The sequence below is a fragment of the Camellia sinensis genome, chromosome 9, assembly GCF_055761805.1.
Source record: "Camellia sinensis isolate YWXY chromosome 9, ASM5576180v1, whole genome shotgun sequence".
Lineage (NCBI taxonomy): Eukaryota > Viridiplantae > Streptophyta > Magnoliopsida > Ericales > Theaceae > Camellia > Camellia sinensis.
In genome coordinates, this window is record NC_138969.1 from 188,258,182 (window position 1) to 188,277,921 (window position 19,740).

A 19,740-nucleotide genomic window follows, 5' to 3' on the forward strand; every position below is an offset into this window, starting at 1 on the left:
TTTTTGTGACTAAAATAGCCTATTTTATCTTTTGTGGCTAAAATAGCCAAAAAAGCACCAAAATTTTCTTCCCAAACGTAGGCTTATAGGATTTTGAGTGACTGTTGTGCCATGTTGTCTTTAAAACGAAATGGTTTCATTTTATTTTTTTTTTATTTTTGGTTACCCTCCTGTGCATCCTTCTTCCAATAAGATCTCTACACCTTCATCACTTTGCAGCCACCATCAACCACAATATTGTCCGCTGCCCCCATCAAAGAGAGGGATTTTATTGAACAAATTAAACCCAATAAAATCCAAATCAATGTGTCAAGAGAGGGATTTTATTGAACAAATTAAACCCAATAACAGCTTGAGTGATCATAGTTTTGTTCTTTGAGGAGTATTTTTTTTTTTTTTTTTTTTTAAATTTATGTTGTTTGAGGAGTTGAAATGTTATAATCCTTGGTTAAGGAAGAAGATGACCTTCAAAAGTAATCTCACTCCTGAAATGAATGAGAGGAACTTGTTGATTTGTACTCCAATAATTTTTATTGCAAATTACAACTCTTCTTTTGTTGTTGTATTTGGACTCTTTCCATATGAATGTCTGTGTCACCCAAAACAGGGTAAAGCAGAGCATTACACCAACACTAATTGCAAACTAACTAAAATTTGTCCTTCAATGTAGACTTGAGAAATAGAACTTGAAGAAAGGAACAAAAGCCAAAATGTTTTGAATGTAGTTAAAATAAATCAGTTTAAGTTGAGATGAAATCAACCACTATTGCCTGTAAAATAGAGATTTTCTAATCAAATTTAGAATATTACATAGTATTTGATTTCATTTCTAGATTAGATTAATTTTAAAGAATTTTCATTTCAAAACTCGTAGAAGACAGACCCCTGTATTGAATTTTATTTTGTGTCTCTTTATTTTTAGTTTCATTTTTGTTGGGTTTTATTTTGTGTGTAAATGGGGACTGGTGATGTTTTAGAGATTTTATCTAATTTATTTATTATCAAATGAAAGAATCAATTTTGAGCTTGTGTTAATGGCGATGGGTGGTGTTTGTGTTGATAATCAAGTGTTGGATGGTAGAGAAAAAATTCTAGGCATTCAAGCAATAATTTCTGCATACGTGTAAGATGTAGATTATATCCTTAAAAAACACTTCTTCACAAAAAAAATAATAATAATAAAATAAAATTATGAAAACTAGAAAATAGGTACATGATAGTTTGTTATTGAATAACAATATCATGTATTAGCGATAAGGCGATATCATTATTGCATCATATTTTTTTCCCTGCAATGGGCCCATATGGTTGGATTAGACCCATCTAATCTAATAAAGACTAAAAATAGTTTCTATATGAATTGGTTGAATGAATTAAAACAAATTTATTTTTGTAGAGATGTAAATGAGGGGGTGTTATATCATACAACTTTCACTTGCATTAGACATTGAGTCACTTATACGTCTATCAAAATTATAATTATTTTGAGTTTCAATTTAGATATAATTATCAGTAATGTTAGAAATATAAAAACTAAATACAAAGTAGGACACAATTCTCTCACAAATGATGAGTCCCACATATGGGTCCCATACATGCGAGCTCCGCCCCTTATAAGAAAATTGTGTCTCATTCTGTATTTAATTTCTGTATGCATAGATTTACTCCGTAATTATTATCCAATCAATTATAAGTGTATGTGATGCAGATTTTGATCATAGATACCAAGTGTGGACCTCATTAAACATCCAAAAACTCTTCTTGAAGAAATGAGCAAGTGGCTCTCAACACTCTCAGTGGACCAAAACAAAAAGGGTTCGTGTCCCTTTCTTGAAAATGGTAAATCTTGAAGGTACCTACGCCTTAAAAAATAATGTATTGTTCCAATTAGTGCCACTATGCCCCTCATCCATCACATTTCACTAAAAGCATGTTGGAGAGTACCAATTCAACGCGTTGATATGTTATTTTTGGAGTGAGAATAATTTCTCTTTACTTTGAGTTTAAATCAGAGAGAATAGTCTGGACAACAGATTTGTGCCACATCTGTACTTTTGTAAATTAAAAGTTTAGATATCTATCCATTAAACAGTGAGTCAAATTTTTAAGTCGATCTAGTATTGAGTTTGTAAATAGGTGGATAAAATTTAAACTATCAGTACGTTTGGTTTGAGTTTTTTTAATAAAGTTTTTTGAAAATTCAGTTTTTTGATTTTCGTATTTTTTTTGTTTTTAGTGAATATTTTTAAAATTTCAAACATTTTTTTTATTTTTTTAGATGCATCTTACTTAAATGTATCTAAAAAGTAAAAAATTTGTAGAAAAATATTTTAAAATTTTAATAAATACATAAAAATACAAAAAATGTACTAAATTTTTGTATTTTTTTATATTTTTGGTATTTAGTGAATTTTTAAAAGGATTTTTTCACAAATTTTTTACTTTTTAGATATATTTATGTTAGGTATATTTAAAAAGTAAAAGAAATTGCTTAAAATATTAAAAAAATTCAGTAAAAACAAAAAAAAAATACAAAAAACAAGAAAATAAAATTTTGTGAAAAGTATTTTTGAAAAAACACAACCAAACAAGTTTTAAAAAAAAATGTCGACATGACAAATATTGACTATTTGAATTGGACATTTAATTCAAACTAGACAGGAGGTCACTCGAATGAATAAAACCGACTTGAGTTGTCAATTGAGTGGGAAATAACTACCCTAATATAAGACAATTATTTCAGAATGAGTAAAAATAACTTGACCAATCATTGTAGATTAAGTGAGAAATATCAATCTTATCTATCTTTTTATGTGATTTCATTGGTGGAAAGCATTATAGACACAATTTTCATTATCCTGGGGAAGAGTGGACCCTAAAATAATCTTGTCCATAATAACCTTTATTCTCCCTTGTTCACTTCTCTCCCTTGAATTCTACAAAATGTGGGTACTTGGATTGGGCTTCTCGTGCTCATTCTTGTGGCTCGTGATCCATGATTTTATTTTATTTTGTATTTTATATATAATTTTTTTTAAGTTGAATCTTCAGCTAATGAGTTTTTTTGAATTTCCTTATTTGCCCATTGCTGTCATGTCGAATTGTTGCAATCTTGTATATATCAAATTTATTATAGGAAAATGTTTGAGGGCCACAATTTTTGTGGCCACAATGGTTCAAAACTGTCAAAATGACGTCGTTTTGAGTGCAAAACATGCCAAAACGACTTCGTTTTGACAGTTTTGAGCCATTGTGACCACAAAAATTGTGGTCCTCTAACATTGTTGTTTATTGTAAAGCCATTGGTACTAAGGATGATCTTCAACTTTGTTTTGTTGCTATTTAGATCAAGTTTGGCATATGATAAATAATCTATCTTTTTATCTTTTTACCATCACATTACCTCTCTACCTTTTTACATATCTTTTCGTAAAAAGACAAAAAGTACACTTATTTAAGTCATCCCAAACAACCCTTTAGTTTAAGCTTGTTACTCATTTCTACAAACATTTCTTTTAAATTTGAAAAATCTTTATTATTTCGTGATTAAAGAACTAATTGCCATTTTAAAACGATCTAATCAATGCTCCTCTATGCCTAATTCTAATACCAACCTTCTCGTTCAATTTGAGGAGAACGAAACCTCCAAAATTTCAAAGTATTCAACTTTCTTTCCTATTGATTCATAACTTATTTAAATACAAAAATAATAAGTAATAAAAATAAAGATATATATGATCTACTTACCATAATACCTCTCTACTAATGTTAACTACGAAATAATTCTAATAAAATAAATCCAAAATATTTAAAATATTTTATGATTATAAATTTATAACAACCCCACAAATATAAATAATTTAAAAAGCAGTTAAAAAAAGAAGCTATATAAAGTTGGCTAATAGTCTAAATGTTTACTAATACCCTAAAAAAAAGATAATAATAAATAAATAAATAAATAACCCTAAATTCTATTAAGATATTTTAGTATTATCTTTCTTTCTACCCATTGACATTTGTTGCTGGTGTTATTGAGTTTAATTTTGTTTACTCATGTTATCTTATCAGTGATTTTATTAGAATCTATTATTTTCAACTGCGCTTAAAATAATGAAATCTTATTGAAGTAATTAATCAGATAAAAATAAAATTTTATTCATATAAAAAATTTATAAAAACAAAATATATCAGAATAATGCAATTTTTGTAAATAATTTTTTTTAAAAGTGTTTTACGTTAAAGTGAAATGTTGAGATTGAACCACATTATACCATAAAAATATTATGGTCAAATTATAAATAAAATAAACATTAAGATTTGAAGCTTGTAACAAAGTAAAGTTTAAATTTTTTATTTAGTCAATATAAACTCCAATCTTTTAATTTATTTTTAGTTTAAATCGTTTTCCTATTTTCACAAAGTAAAATTAATGGGAAAAAAAATATTTTATTCATTAACAAAATATTAGAGTTTAAATTGACAATATAAAAATTAAAAATTTATTTTATTATAAGAGTCAAACACTAAGTTTTTTTATGTAATTATCTCAAAATTTATATATAAATTATCTATTTGGGTATCATAATCACTTGTAAACAAAATTATATATTTGGACACGTCAGCTCAAAATTTCACCAGATCGTACTGAAATTACCATTTTACCACTGACAGAGAAGCTACAGCTCACAGGTTTTCGAACAAACAGAGACCTCAATCAGAACTCGGCTGGGCTCAGTCATTACCGAGTTGACTCATTCAGTCCGAGTTCACTCGGTCAAATCATTGCCCTCTGGGGAAAAAAAAACAAAAAAAAATTAGCAATAATACCAACTTCAAAAATTCCCCAAAAAAATATTTCACTTTCATTCAGCTAACAATGATTTTTAATTTAACCATCGAACCCGGTTTGACTCCACACTGCATCCCTAACTCGGCTCAAATCTCGGCCTTTCAAAGTCCGACCGACACCTACAAAAACCGAGTTCGCCGCCGTGGCACGGTGCTCACGCGCCAAGTACTCGTGCGGTGGAACCATCTCGAATTCATGATCATCGTCCGAGTCATGCATCGACTCAACCGAGTCAACTCGGTAAATCTTCGACCAATCAGGGACGTTCACGGGTGCCGACGTAGCCATCTGTGGCTGTCCACATGGACTCGCCATGCTGTCCTGGCCACGAAACTGGTGCACGATCCGAGGCGACGCCGCCTTGCTCGGATCCTCAAAAGCCAACGACAAGCCGCCCACGTGGCGGTGCTCCTCTTGCACCGCCACACGCAGGTGGCTAGTGATGGTGGCACGTGGTGGACCATTCATCGAGCGATTATCATTGTCACCGCCACCATCACTGCCGTTGACCACCTTGTCATCGACCATGGACCATACGTCGTCTTCGGCAAGCTCCGTGGTGTCGGCCACCACCGTGCCTTGGTCGTGACTGTAGTTGCTGTAGCTTCCGAGCAAACGCTCGCTCCGGCTGGTCGTCAATCTCCGACCCTTCGCCATATATCATCACCGCCACTGCGACCACCACGGCCGGTCACCAGAGTCTTGATTTTCCGGCCACCCACCTGAGTTTTTTTTATGTATCTAAATTATATGAATATATAAATTGTATTTCTATATGTATATCTATAGCTCTTTCATTTTAGAGATGAAAGTTTTAAGCTGGCGTGGGGTTGGAGCCTTGGAGATTGTATATATAACATTTTGATTTGGCCGAAGGACGGTGAAGATAGTGGGACCCACTTTGGTTTAATCATTTGAATTTGAATTTAAATTTGAATTTGGAGTTCATTTTGTCTAAATTTCATTGATGTTGCTTTCCGGACAAACATCTGGTGAGAATAGAAGACGAGCACGTCACCGTAAAATAATTAGGCTAAATGAAAGTGCTGATTTCTAGCTGTTCAATGGCATGTCAACACGTGCCAATTTCTTATTTATTTATTTATTTATATATTTTTGGGATAATCAAAAATTCAGATCAATTTGTGCACATCTCGACTAATTCTAATCTAGAGACTCTGAAGGTACATACATGATAAATCTCTAATAGCCTTTTGAGGTAACTCGAATTAGAAATCTTGAATTTTACCTTAAGTTTATTGCTCGATCAGTCCTTAAGATTTCAACAGATGCCTGTTAGTAGAAATATGAATCTTTATTCTAGTAAATAAATAAATTATTAGAGATCTCAAAAAAATTATTAAATTTTTTTATATAATTCTCACATGGATATATAGGACTCACACACCAGGTAAGTATTGTGTAAAAATTTTAATAATTTTTTTGAAGGTTCCTAAAATTTTTGAAAAATTATTTTTCTATTTACACATAAATGAATCACTAATCAAACTTTCTCACATTTGTGTGAGACTTTCAAAAGATAAAACTCGGAAAAAGTTGTGTCCATATTTTATGATCAGTTTGTGTGTTCCTCAAATATTTTTCCTTGAAAAATAAGGAGTGAAGTTTTTTGGGTGGGTAATAAGGAGTGAAGTTGTTCCAACCTAACTCATACATTCTATAATTTTAAAAAAAAAAAGAAAAAAAAATTATTCTAATATTCTTTGAAATTTGAATTAAAAAAATGCAATAATTCCTACATTTTTAGTATAATTACAATAATTTTCTTTTTAGTATGGCTAAAAAGAGTAGAATTAATAGATAGAAATGATGCAAAGCTACAAAAATAAATAACATAAAATATGCGCTTTAATGTTACAGAGATAACATTATTTTTCATATATATGACTGACTAATTACTGTTGAAAAAATGTGATAAATATTATTTGAATTAAAATATTAAAAGAACTCAAATGTAATTATGCCAAATTTATAGGGCTTATTGTATTTTTTTTTATAAATATTAGGAGAGGTCAATATAATTTACCCTTTAAAAATTTATTGAAACCAGTTTGTAGGTAAATATTTTAAATTTGAATACATTTGTTATTACTGGTGTTATTATTATTATTAAAAAAAATTCAAGCTCAGTTTGATAATTTTTTGTTTAATAGGGCATGAATAATTTGTTTCAATAATTCCTTGACTTTAAAATTGTAATAAATATTTCAATCATTGTTATGTCCAGACTTATAATAAATAGTTAATTACCTAAAAGTCCTATTTACAAATGTTATGGTAGTTCAAATCTTATTTAAAATTTTTTGAACCAATAAGTCATATTTAGTAAAACTGAGAATATTATTAGTTTTTTCCAATTTTAAAAACTAAGAACATTATTAATTTTGCATAGTAATGTTCTAGATAATTGTTTGACTAACTGATGAAAAACAACAAAATATGAGACAGAGTATGAGATTAAACATTTTTTTCCTTCTACTTATTGATTTGATTAAACTATCTAATAAAACCGAGAACATTAGCAATTTTTTTTTTCCAATTTAAAATTGAAAACATTATTGGTTTTTTCATTTTTAAAATTATTTATTTATTTTTATTTTTTTTCAATTTTGCACATTAATGTCCCATCATCATACTCCTTTATAGACACAAAATTTTCAGTTTTGCACAAAAAATAATTTCGGTTTTTTCAATTTTTCAAAAATTGCACATAATTTTTTTTTTAGATTTTTCAATTTGAAAGTTGATATTTTAAAATTTTGAAAATCAAAATAAATGTTAAATCATCATGTTCTTCTATAAATAATCATAAATGATGAACCATCATTGTTTAAAGGACAATTCTAACTATAAAAAATTTAATGGGACTTAAAGGTTTAAAAAAAATTTAGTTAAAATTTAATAAAATATAAATTCATAAATTAAAACTTAAGTGTAAATGCTCCTATAATAAACTTCAAAGTAATCTCACAAATATTAAAAGGAAATTTATTAGAATTTTTTTTTTTCAAGTGTTTGTATCCCAACTAATTCATAAGATATTCTTATGTTCTAATAAGTCCTATTATTTAGACATTTGATCTACCAAATCCTAATTCTTATATTTAAGGTATTTTATGAATATTTCTACCCTTACAAATATTTTTTAAACAGTTAGCAATTTGGTGATGTAAATATTCATATTTTACAATGTGAATGTTCACATTGACAATGTGAATATTCACATTAACATGTTAACATTAACATTAATGGTGTAAACATTTACATTACGAAACATTCACACTGCAAACGTGAATATTATTAGAGGTATTTTGGTAACTATCTCACTCATAGGACTTATTGAAACATAAGAAAATAATGTGGACTAAATGGAATTGTACGGGGGGCAAATGTCCGTCGATGTCCGTACTCCTAGTGTCTAAGCTCCACGCTGCTCCGAACAACGTTGTTCAACCTAAGAACAAAGCGACGGTGAGTTGCCTGGTGGGTGTGATGTCGGAAAGCCCCTCCGATGATCAAGTTCGCACCCTTTTAAAAAGAGAAAGAGAGAGAATACCAAAGATAGATAGATCTCTAGGTCGCCAAACATTCAGACCTCTTGTATAGAGGTGCCGCTCAGTCTATATAGCCTTTGCACGCACTGCACTGCCCCTCAATACCGCCAAACAACATTGGCCAAACTGCCAAACGGTATTGACGCACACCATTGACGGGTTTCTCTTATCGCATTCCAATTGGACCACTTGGCAATTTCCAAGGATCTAGACATAGCCCAATCAGTTCCAACTTCAATTCTGGCCGACCTTCAGGATCAAGCTCAATAACTAGCTCGGTTTGCCTAACTCCGTTTGTTCCTACTAACCTTGTTTGGCCTTGGTTCATCGCTTCACCTAGCTCGGCTTAGCCCGATCCAACTTCCAAACCTTGGGCTAACTCAGCCGCATGACCTAGAACCTCGGCCTAACTACCTTCGGCTATGCCAATTCGATCGCGTAATCCAACGGCAAGGCCCAAGTCACAACTAGCTCGGCCCGTTTGCTTGGCACAAACTCCCCTCTCAATTGCCCTTTAATTCTATCCGTATTCGCGTGACAGAAATTACATTGACTCTTTGCTTGGTCGTTGGTCTTAAATCCCTTATGTTGTAACATAAATGGGATTACTCAACTTCAACTCGATTTATGAATTTCAAAGTTGGCAAGCAAAGTCAGCTGGACAACTTGTTTCTTGGTGAGTAAAATCATTTTGGCAAGAAATTTCAAAGTTAGCGAGCAAAACCAGCTTGACAACTTACTTCGTGGCGAGCAAACTTAACAACATCAATGGCGAGTAAAATCAGCTTGGCAAGGACCTTCAAAGTTGGCGAGCAAGGTCAGCTCGGTAACTTGCTTCTTGGCGAGCAAAATCAGCTCGACAAAGAACTCCAAAGCTGCCGAGCAAGGTCAGCTCAGCAACTTGCTTTTTAGTAAGCAAAATCAACTCGGCAAGGAATTTCAAAGTCGACGAGTTAGGTCAGCTTGGCAACTTGCTTCTTGGCAAGCAAAATTAGCTCGGTAAGGAATTTTGAAGATCAAAACCATTAACAACCAACTTGCCAAGCAAAATCGGCTCGGCAAGGAATTCCAAAGTTGATCAAAACAATCAACAAACCTCTTGTCGAACAAAATCTGCTCGGCAAGGAATTCTAAAGTTGATCAAAACATCAAAAGTCTTGGCCGAGCTAAATCACCTCAGCCAAAAGTCTTGGAGTTAAACAGATTATCAACTTTTATGGCCGAGCTAAATCATCTCGGCCAAAAGCCTCTGAAGTTGAATAAAACATCAACTTCTTTGGCCGAGCTAAATCATCTCGGCCAAAAGTCTTGGAGTTGAAGAAGTTGAACACAACATCAACTTCCTTGACCGAGCTAAATCATCTCGGTAAAAAGTCTTAGAGTTGAACAAAACATCAACTTCCATGCTAAATCAACTTGGCCAAAAGCTTTAAAAGTTGAACAAGACATCAACTTCCTTGACCGAGCAAAATCATCTCGGCCAAAAGTTTAGGAGTTGAACATATTATCAACTCGTTCGGCCAAGCAACATCAGCTCGGTGGAGATCCGAGTTGAACAAATCACCAACTCGTTTGGCTGGGCAACATCCGTTTGGCCAAGCTCTAAGTTAAACAACTCATCAACTCATTTGGCGGAGCTCCGAGTTGAACAAATCATCAATTCACCTTGCCGAGTAAGGTCACCTTGGTCAAGAAAGTTGGAGTTGAACAATTCATCAACTCGGTTTGCGGGGTAAAGTCACCTCGGCCAAGAAAGTTGGAGTTGAACAATTCATCAACTCATTTGGCCAAGCAACATCCGCTTGGTGGAGCTCCGAGTTGAACAAATCATCAATTCGGCTAGCCCGGTGAGGTCACCTCGGCTAAGAAAGTTGAAATTGAACAATTCATCAACTCATTCGGCCGAGCAAAATCCGCTCGGCGAAGATTCGAGTTGAACGAATCACCAACATCTGCTCAGTGGATAATTCCAAAGTTGATAAAATCTATCAACTATCCTCTTGTCAAGCAAAGATCTTTTTGGTAAGAAATATTAAGTCATTGAGATCAACCCTACTATTTTTCCCCCAGTCTGGGCTCCTACCTTAAACTTACACAGGCAAAGCAATGACCCAGACTAGATGGGTTGCCCCTAGACCGTGTTCACTCTTCGGTTGGAATTCTCTTTGACTGAACAAATCATCAGTTTCTATTGGAAGGTTTAGGGCAAAATCGACTCAGCGACTTCTTGGCGAGCAAAATTCAGTTCGGCAAGAAATATCAAAGTTGGTAAGCAAAGTCAGCTTGGCAACTTCTTCTTGGCGAGCGAAATTCACTCAGCAATGAATTATAAAGTTGATAAAAACCATCAACAAACCTCTTGTCGAGCAAGATCCGCTCTAGCAAGGAATCCCAAAGTTGATAAAATCCATCAACCAAACCTCTTGCTGAGCAAGATATGCCCAATAAGGAATTCCAAAGTTGATACTCTCCTCCGGGAACCTCTTGAACCACTTCAGGCCCAACTCACCCAAACTTGACGGGAAAATAAGGCACATAAATGCATCGTTTCACCTGTAACCAGCCATGACTTGCTGGAAGTGGTTCACGTGCATGTATGGATCGGTTTTTCCATCATGGAGCGTAAACTTGGGCTGGTGGAAGCTCGCAGGAAGCAACGTGGTTTCTATCTTGAGGGAAAAAGGAATGGCACTTAACCTCGCCAAATCTCTGTTCAAAGGCACGTGTGCAGCTAGGCATGGTGGTGGCATCACGACTTCTTCACTGGTACGACCTCCGCGGGATAGCCCCTGTAATGCCGGCACTCTTTATGCCTCCCGCCAGCTCGCTCGCTCTTTCAGGACGTCCCTCAAATCCTTCGAACGGGCAAAGTAAGAGTATTTCGATGTCGTCGACAGACGTGAGGAACGATAACTGCTGTCTCGTGCACAAGACTTTTCGGCTGGCTAGTCTGAGTCGCCAGCCCTATAGTTTCTGGTGATGGAAAGGGAGGGGGTCCTCCGTTAGTTCTGGTTGCCTGAGCGACGGGATAGGATGCGCTCACTGTGGTTACCCACTCCAACAACACCCTTCTCTTTGAATTGTCGCTTCAGCGCCTCCATCTCCGCCGCTATTCTCCGAATGATGGCATCTTGGTCTCTCAACTTATGCTCCAGGCGCTGAGCGTGTGACTCTCTTCGCCGCCAGTGCCTGTCTGGTCTTTTATGAGTGGTCTGTGCTCCTTGCGCGCTTGTCTCGCGCATCTATGGGGAGCCCTCTGGAGAAAGTCTCTAAGCCAGCTATGATCGGGATGGCGGGGGGACCATCTCTCCTCTGGACGAACTCCAGAGTGATGCCGTCAATGGTGGACAGCGGAATGTCATTGTTGTTCACCATGAAAGATGATCGGACGAGCTTGGAACACAAGGTTTTGTTTGTCAAACTTTCCCACATATGGCGCCAATTGTACAGGAGAAAAATATTCGTTATTTTCCGTACTCCTCGTGTCCAAGCTCTACGCTGCTCTGAACAACGTCGTTTAACCTGAAAACAAAGCGACGATGAGTTGCCCGGCGGGTGTGATGCCGAAAAGCCCCTCCGACGATCAAGTTAGCACGCTTTTAAAGAGAGAAAGAGAGAGGAGACCAAAGACAGATAGACCTCTAGGTCGCCAAACATTCAGACCTCTTGTATGGAGGCGCCGTTCAATTTATATAGCCTCTACGCACGCTGTTCTGCCCGTCCTTTCCTAGATGCGTGGCTGTACTGCCCTCTCTATTCTTTGCACGTGTACCCGTCAAAACTGCCAAACAACATTGGCCAAACTGCCAAACGGTATTAATGAACGCCATTGACGAGTTTCTCTTCTCGCACTCCAATTGGACCACTTGATAATTTCCACCGAGCTAGGCATAGCCCGGTCAATTCCAACCTCAATTCCGGTTGACCTTCAAGGTCAAGCTCAATAACTAGCTCGGTTTGCCCAACTTCGTTTGTTCCCACTGACCTTGCTCGGCCTTGGGCCATCGCTTCACTTAGCTCGGATTAGTCCGATCCAACTTTCGAACCTTGGGCTAACTCAGCTGCATGACCTAGAACCTCGGCCAAACTGCCCTCGACTATGCCAACTCGGTCGTGTAATCCAACGACAAGGCCCAAGTCACAACTAGCTCGGCCCGTTTGCTTGGCACAAACTCCCCTCTCAGAAACATAAGTAGGTGAAAAGAGATTTATGAAAAAGTACTCCAATATTAAAATCACAATTTTTATTTTAGCACGACAGCAAGAGCATTTGTCCAACAAAATTCTAATTACCACAAACTTTTTCACACACTCTAATAAATAGGTGGTTGAGTACAATGTTCTTACAAGAAGTCATCTAGTGTTTTGTGTTATTATAAGAAGTTATCCGATGTTTTGGGAATATCATGGGTTAATATGCCCACTAATAATAAGATATATATACACACAGGATTATTTAAAGAAAAATGAAGATTAAGGTGGCTATATTATCACATGTCACTAAATTAGGGGGTGGCAAGCCAATAAGTTTGGTCTACTGAAAATAGGTTATTTATTAAAATAATTCAATTGCAATTTATTTTTTAATACACATATTTATTATCTATCTACTACTATTATAAAGGCGTGAAGAGCCTATTATTTTTTTTTACTTTTTTAAATTTTAATTTTATCCTCCCAAATCTATTATATATGTTTTTTTTTTAAAGTCAAGAAGAATCTTATATAAACCAGCCATCCCTTTATTTTTGGAGTTAAATACTAAAAAACAATATATTTACTCCCAAGAGTCCTATATAAATATAAACAAACCGTCTCTCTTCTCATCCAAAAAAAGGTTGTCTCGTTATTTTTTATATTGATAATAAGTGAAGAATAAAAAATAATTATTTTTTCTTATTTCCTATGTCTGCTTCTATCTTGATATACATACCTAATATTTACAATGGTCTAGATCAAATCATTCTGAATAATTTTGGTTGAATCTTAAAGTTGTATTCATTCGTTTGAATATATTCTAAACAGAGGAAAGTGCATGCATTTTTAAAACAGAGATTTGTATTGCATCTCAAAATTTCTCGCGTTATCTTCATATACTTTCTTTTTGTTTAAATTATATTTTATGAACTGTAATATTTTATATAATACTTTAATAACTGAGATATGATATCAAAATTCTAAATAAGAATCACTTTCATTGATTTTATTTTTTAAATATGTTTTTCAATCTTTGATTTTTCGTATTTTCTTAGTTTTGGTGATTAGATACTGAATTTTTTTTTCATATTTTATAGTATTTAAATTATATTTTTACATGAAAATCTAATATCTAATAATCTAAATAGAATTAAAAAAATAAAATATTGGTAAAAAATTTATAAATTCAAACATGCACTTTTTATTATTATATATTTTTTTGTTATTATTATTATTATTATTTAATATTAATAAAAAAAATTCAAAAAGAACACACAACAAATTAGTTTCTAAGTTTATTTAGATTGAGTGAATCTAAATTTAAGAGTAAAATTTAAAAAATAAAAAGTATTAAATTAAGTGAATCTAAATAGAAAATAAAAATGTTATTAGAAAAAATTTCAAAGACAACAAACATAAAAATTCAAAATCCAAAACAAAAGTTTGAAAAAACAAACAAAGTCAAATACTATAAATTTCTCTTTTTTTAAATATTTCTTCACTAATCTCTAATTTTACACAAATTATTCACAAATTTATTTCAATTTTTATGTAAATTTAATAATCCAATTAAAAAATAGTGCGTGCACATAAAAATGTAACACTAAATATCTACATTATGACCAACTATTTAGTTATGAATAATTAACTTCTCATTATTACTTATATTATATTGTTACAAAAGATTTTACATATTGGTTTTCTGATATCTTATATATGTCAATGTCTACATATATAAATATATTAAAAAAATATAAATGTAAATTTATATATGTTATTGTATTCATACATTGTCAATCTGTAATATCATATTACCATCGCATACTTTCATTTTCTAACATGTATCACTTTAGTAATATAGTTATATTTGTTAAGAAAAAAATTACGGAATTGTGTATTGTTCTCCTATCAATTTATGTTCAATACATATATACATATATGTTATATAAACAAGCATCCATAACAAATACTTCAATAACAAATTAAGACTTTGCAAAATACCTCCACCACGACAAGAATTGTACTTTTTTTCCCTCACAAAAAAAAAAAAAATCACATTATTAAGAGAAAATGAATTTTGAAATTCATAACAATATGATATTGTCTCAAACTCTTATTCATTAAAATATTTTTAATATAATAAGTTATAATGGTGAGTAAGAAGAAAAATAAGAAGATGATGAAACAAAAGTTACAAAAAAATCTATTGCAACATGCTTTTCCAACAAAGTTAGACGAGCTGAAATATGAATTGTCCTATCTATTGTGAACTTCAAGAAAAACAACGTATCTCATGCACACATTTTAGTCAAATTATAATTAGGAAAAAAAATCAAATGACACTCAAACATTATTACAGCGATACAGAAAGTAAGTACATCAAATAAAAAGTTTTGATCAATTTTTGTTATATGCTGATTACTTACAGATGTCATAATAAATTATGTAACTTGACAGTATCATGAAAGTGACCCTGCAAACACTTATAAGTATGAATATATAAATATCGTGAAAATAATTACAAAATTCCTATATTGATTGAAATATTAAGTTGTAATATCATTTCATTTTCTTAAAAAAAAAGTATTCTACAATTTCTACATAAATGGAAATATGCTAATGACTAATGTTATATTTTTCATCATGTTCGTGGCACAGGAAATGAGACTCAACAATTCTTGATATATAACAATATAGTACATATTGATATTAATGCATTCTTACACCAATAGTATGAAAATAATAATAAATCTGTATTATAAGATGAACTATTAAACAAAATTGTATAATTAATTTCATACCTTCAATTGAATCACTGGTAGGGATTCTGAAAAAAGTAGGAAATTGATATAGAAAAAAATTTGTGTAATATTATATATTTAACGGATTTGTTTATTGTTTATTATTTAAGATAAGATTGTAATCTCAATAATCTAACTATAAATTAATATTTATATTTATAAAATTTCTCATTTATCATATCAATTGTTCAGCCGAGTATGTATTCATTTTTCATTTAGTTGTATTTTGGATACATATCAATTTACCTATATGAATCTCCATACTTTGTATGTATATATATATATGTATATATATATGACATATTAATTGAAAAGACACACATAATTACAATATTAACAGTTAATAAAAAAATCATATATTACGTGCAACGTACGTGTCCAACCACTAATTTAAATGAAATGAATTAAATAAGATATAGATAAGACATATCAATTCAATCAATCTATTTATTTGATTTTTATTTTTTATTTTTAATGGTGGTGGAGTGTGATATGGTTGAGGTGGCAGTGGGGTGTTAGGGTGGTGTTAGTGTTGGTGTTGGTGTTGGTGTTGGTAGATGTGAAAATGCGGTGGTGGTATTCGTTTAAATAGAAATTTATGTTCAATTTATTTAAATTTAATTTTAATAATTTAGTAAGATATAATATATTTAAATTTGTTTTCAAATAAATTTTAAATGGAGTGAAATTAGACATGTTCATGATTGCAGGTTGAATTTATCATTTATACATAAATAAACAAAAAAATCACATTGAAATTTTCGATCCAAATAAGTATTCTATCCATAGAACATACAAGTGTAATTATATGAAAATTATTAGTAAGTCTGACACGTATCACATGTGTTTTACGTATTCATTATTAGAGAGTCATATACTTACTTTTCTAATTTATTTTTAAGTCGTGCTGGGTAGCTCGAAATGAGTTATCTCGAACCCTCCTAATTTTATTTTTATTTTTATTTTTATTTTTATTTTTATTTTTTTTCAGAAGCAGAGAAGGAGGAGAGGAGGAGGAAGGAGGGAGGGGAAGGAGGAGGAGGAGGAAGGAGGGGACTGGAGGGGGCCTTTCAGAAGCAGAGAAGGAGAAGAGGAGGAGGAAGGAAGGAGGAGGAGGAGGATGAGGAAGGAGGGGACTGGGACGGCGGGGCTGGGCTGGGCTGTGACGACGACTGGCGGCTGGGCGACGATCGGCGACTGGGCATCGGCGATCGACGATCGTCTTCTCTCTCTCTCTCTTTCTCTCTTCCCCTCCCTTCTGCTTCTCTCCCTCTCCCTCTCCCTCTCCCTCTCCCTCTCCCTGTTTCATAGTTGAAAATGGAGAAAGAAAAAAAAAAAAAAAATCTCCAAAACGACGTCGTTTTGGGGATTAAGGGGATTAGGGGGGCCAAATTCGAGCTTTTAAACATTATCCTTTATTTTTTTATTGATTACAAAAAAGGGTTAATTACAATGATCTTTCCAGAAATTTGAAAAAATATATATATATATATATATATTATAATTTTAACTTAGTTACATTGAACTCCCTTAATACTCGAATTCACATGATACTTATCCTCCAATTTTTATCAATTATTCATTAATTATATAGATAAAAAAATGACATTGAAATATATATATATATATATATATATTTTCTTTATTAATCCTTATGATATTTACATTTGTTTTGATTTTTTTGCCTTTACTAAAAAGAAAATTGATATAATTATACAAAAATTATGAATTATTTATGTATTTTTTAAAATTTTAAAAGATTTTTACTCTCTCCCCTCCAAGTCAACACCATGAACATATCTTGTTGAACAATGTTAAAAATATAAAATTTTTATCAGCAATGATACGTATACTGGACCAAATACAGAAATTGTTTCACTAGACGATTGATCGAACAATCAAAAGACATCATACCAGTCATGATTGACAAACGTTGGCCAAGATGATAACTGTCGTCAATAAACTCTAACCGACCAAACTACCGAATGTATAATTTTTGTGTTTAAATCAGTGTTCAGTGGTTTGTATGTCTAAATTTTTTAAATTTTTATTAAACATTCACATCTGTATGGAATTCCCACTCCAATCCACTATGTTGGTTATCATTTTTCAAAAATACTTTTCAAAAAATTCTACTTTTTTATTTTCTGTATTTTTTTGTTTTTACTAAATTTTTTTTAATATTTTGAGCAATTTTTTTTAATTTTTAGACATACCTAAAATAAATATACCTAAAAAGTAAAAAAAAAATTGAAAAAAATCTTTTAAAAATTCATTAAATAAAAAAATATTAAAAAAATACAAGAATTCGGTACATTTTTTATATTTTTATGTATTTATTAATTTTTAAAAATATTTTTTTACAATTTTTTTACTTTTTAGATACATCTAAGTAAGGTGTATTTAAAAAAGTAAAAAAATGTTTAAAATTTTAAAAATATTCATTAAAAAAAAACACAAAAATTAAAAAATTTAATTTTCAAAAAACTTAATTCAAAAAATTCAAATTAAACACATTGATTAATGTTTTTTTTTTTTTTTTTTTTTTTTTTTTTGAACTAGACACTCCTATCATGTTTGACTTCATGAATTGCAGCGAACCAGGGTCCCACATGCCACGTGATTGAAATGCCCTCATGCCAATCTCTCATCCTTTCACAGACCAACACGTTTATGCTACTATAGTCGTGGGTCCCACTTTTTTGGTCCCTTCAATGCCATGTGGACAACAAATAGTGAGTCCTGGTTAAATATTTAGAATAAATTACAAATAGACTATCCGAGATTTGTTTAAAATATAAATTGTTTTTTATAATTTGAAAAATTATAAATGCTTTCTTATCAGATTTTTTCATTTCATAGAATTAATTGAAAAAGTGAAATTTCTAACTGTTCACCTATACAATAATAAAATTATCTGAATTATTAATTAAAATAAAATTTTAACATTATTAAAAAATGTTAATTAACTTGATGATTTACTAATAAAATGAGCTATTTGTTATGAAATTAGAAGCTTTAGGGGCAAATTGTAATTTCTAAAACGATTGGGGTAATTTGTAATTTAAATAAATCTCAGAGGGTGTGTTTGTAATTTACCCAATATTAAAAATAAAAAAAATTAAAAAAAAAACTAAATTTTAAGACACTAGAAAGATTACAAAATAAAATGATAATTCAGTCACCTGAATATTGTTTAAAAAATCTGAAAAAAATTAACAAAATTAAAAAACAATACATTTTTTTTATTTTTTATTTTTTATGAAATTTTTTCATAAATATCTATTTTATATACTATTTCTAAGTTTTTATTCTTTAAATTTTTTTCATATTTTAATCAATTATTATTTTAGATATACCAAATCTAGACGCACCTATAAAGTAAAATATTTATTTTTCTAAAGAAGACAAAAAAAAAAAAAAAACAACAACAACAACTTTTTTTAGTTTTGTTATTTTTTACTGATTTGTTTTATTTTATTTTTACTTTCAAGTAAGACTAGTGAAAAGTTTTTGAATTTTTTGTTTAAGATGAAAAAAAAATCAAAAGGATTGCCACAAAATGATTGCCAAACACACTCCAAATTTAATCTCATCAATTGATTGTTATGATGCAAAAACCAAATTAGCTTTGGCTATTAATATTTGAGAAAATTTCATATCAGTGTATGTTTTTAAAAAATAAAAATAAAAATTAGAAGTAAATTTTATCAATTTTAATAATTAAAATTATAAAAAAATCATAAATTTATAAATATTTTGTGAGTAAATCACTAATTTATAATTTTTCTGTTAATAATTCAGAAAAATTGTGAGAGAGACAAATGGGGGTTGAGAATAGAAAAGTCCATGATGGGGCAAATTGGGCGGCTGATAATGGTTTTGGTGGGTGCCATTGCAGGTCCTACGAGGGCTTGTCCTTTATTGTGAAGTAAAGGGTTAAAAAACCTTTTCCCTCTCACTCACCATCAAATGGTACTTCACCATCAAAGGCCCCCCTAAAGGGTCCTTATTTAGCCCAAGCCAAGGACCACAGCTGCAAGTTTTTTGTTTTATTGCTCTTTTTTTTTTCTTTTTATTATTATTATTATTATTATTATCTGTTTTGGGTATTTGTTTCACCAATTTGTGTTTGGTAGTTGATGCTATGTTATGCTATGTAAATGCTTATTGAAGCAGCTATGTGTAAACGTTCACGAACGTCTCGGGAGGAAATCTTCCATTTTGTTTATTGGGCTCACTACAGTTCAGGACTTAAAGTCACGGTCCTGTATCTAATCTCGTAGAGTGCAATTCAAGACCGATGAATCATCAAAGA

At 31.6% G+C, this 19,740-nt stretch overlaps 1 protein-coding gene across 1 annotated transcript; it reads right to left on the reverse strand.

Annotated features, from left to right (window-relative positions):
- Positions 1-4,839: 4,839 nt before the first annotated feature.
- Positions 4,840-5,657, reverse strand: LOC114320139 (senescence regulator (Protein of unknown function, DUF584)). The gene has a single exon (XM_028267253.2). It carries the CDS (start codon positions 5,504-5,506, stop codon positions 4,889-4,891), a length of 618 nt encoding a protein of 205 aa, XP_028123054.2. The 5' UTR covers positions 5,507-5,657; the 3' UTR covers positions 4,840-4,888.
- Between the last annotated feature and the right edge of the window lie 14,083 nt (positions 5,658-19,740).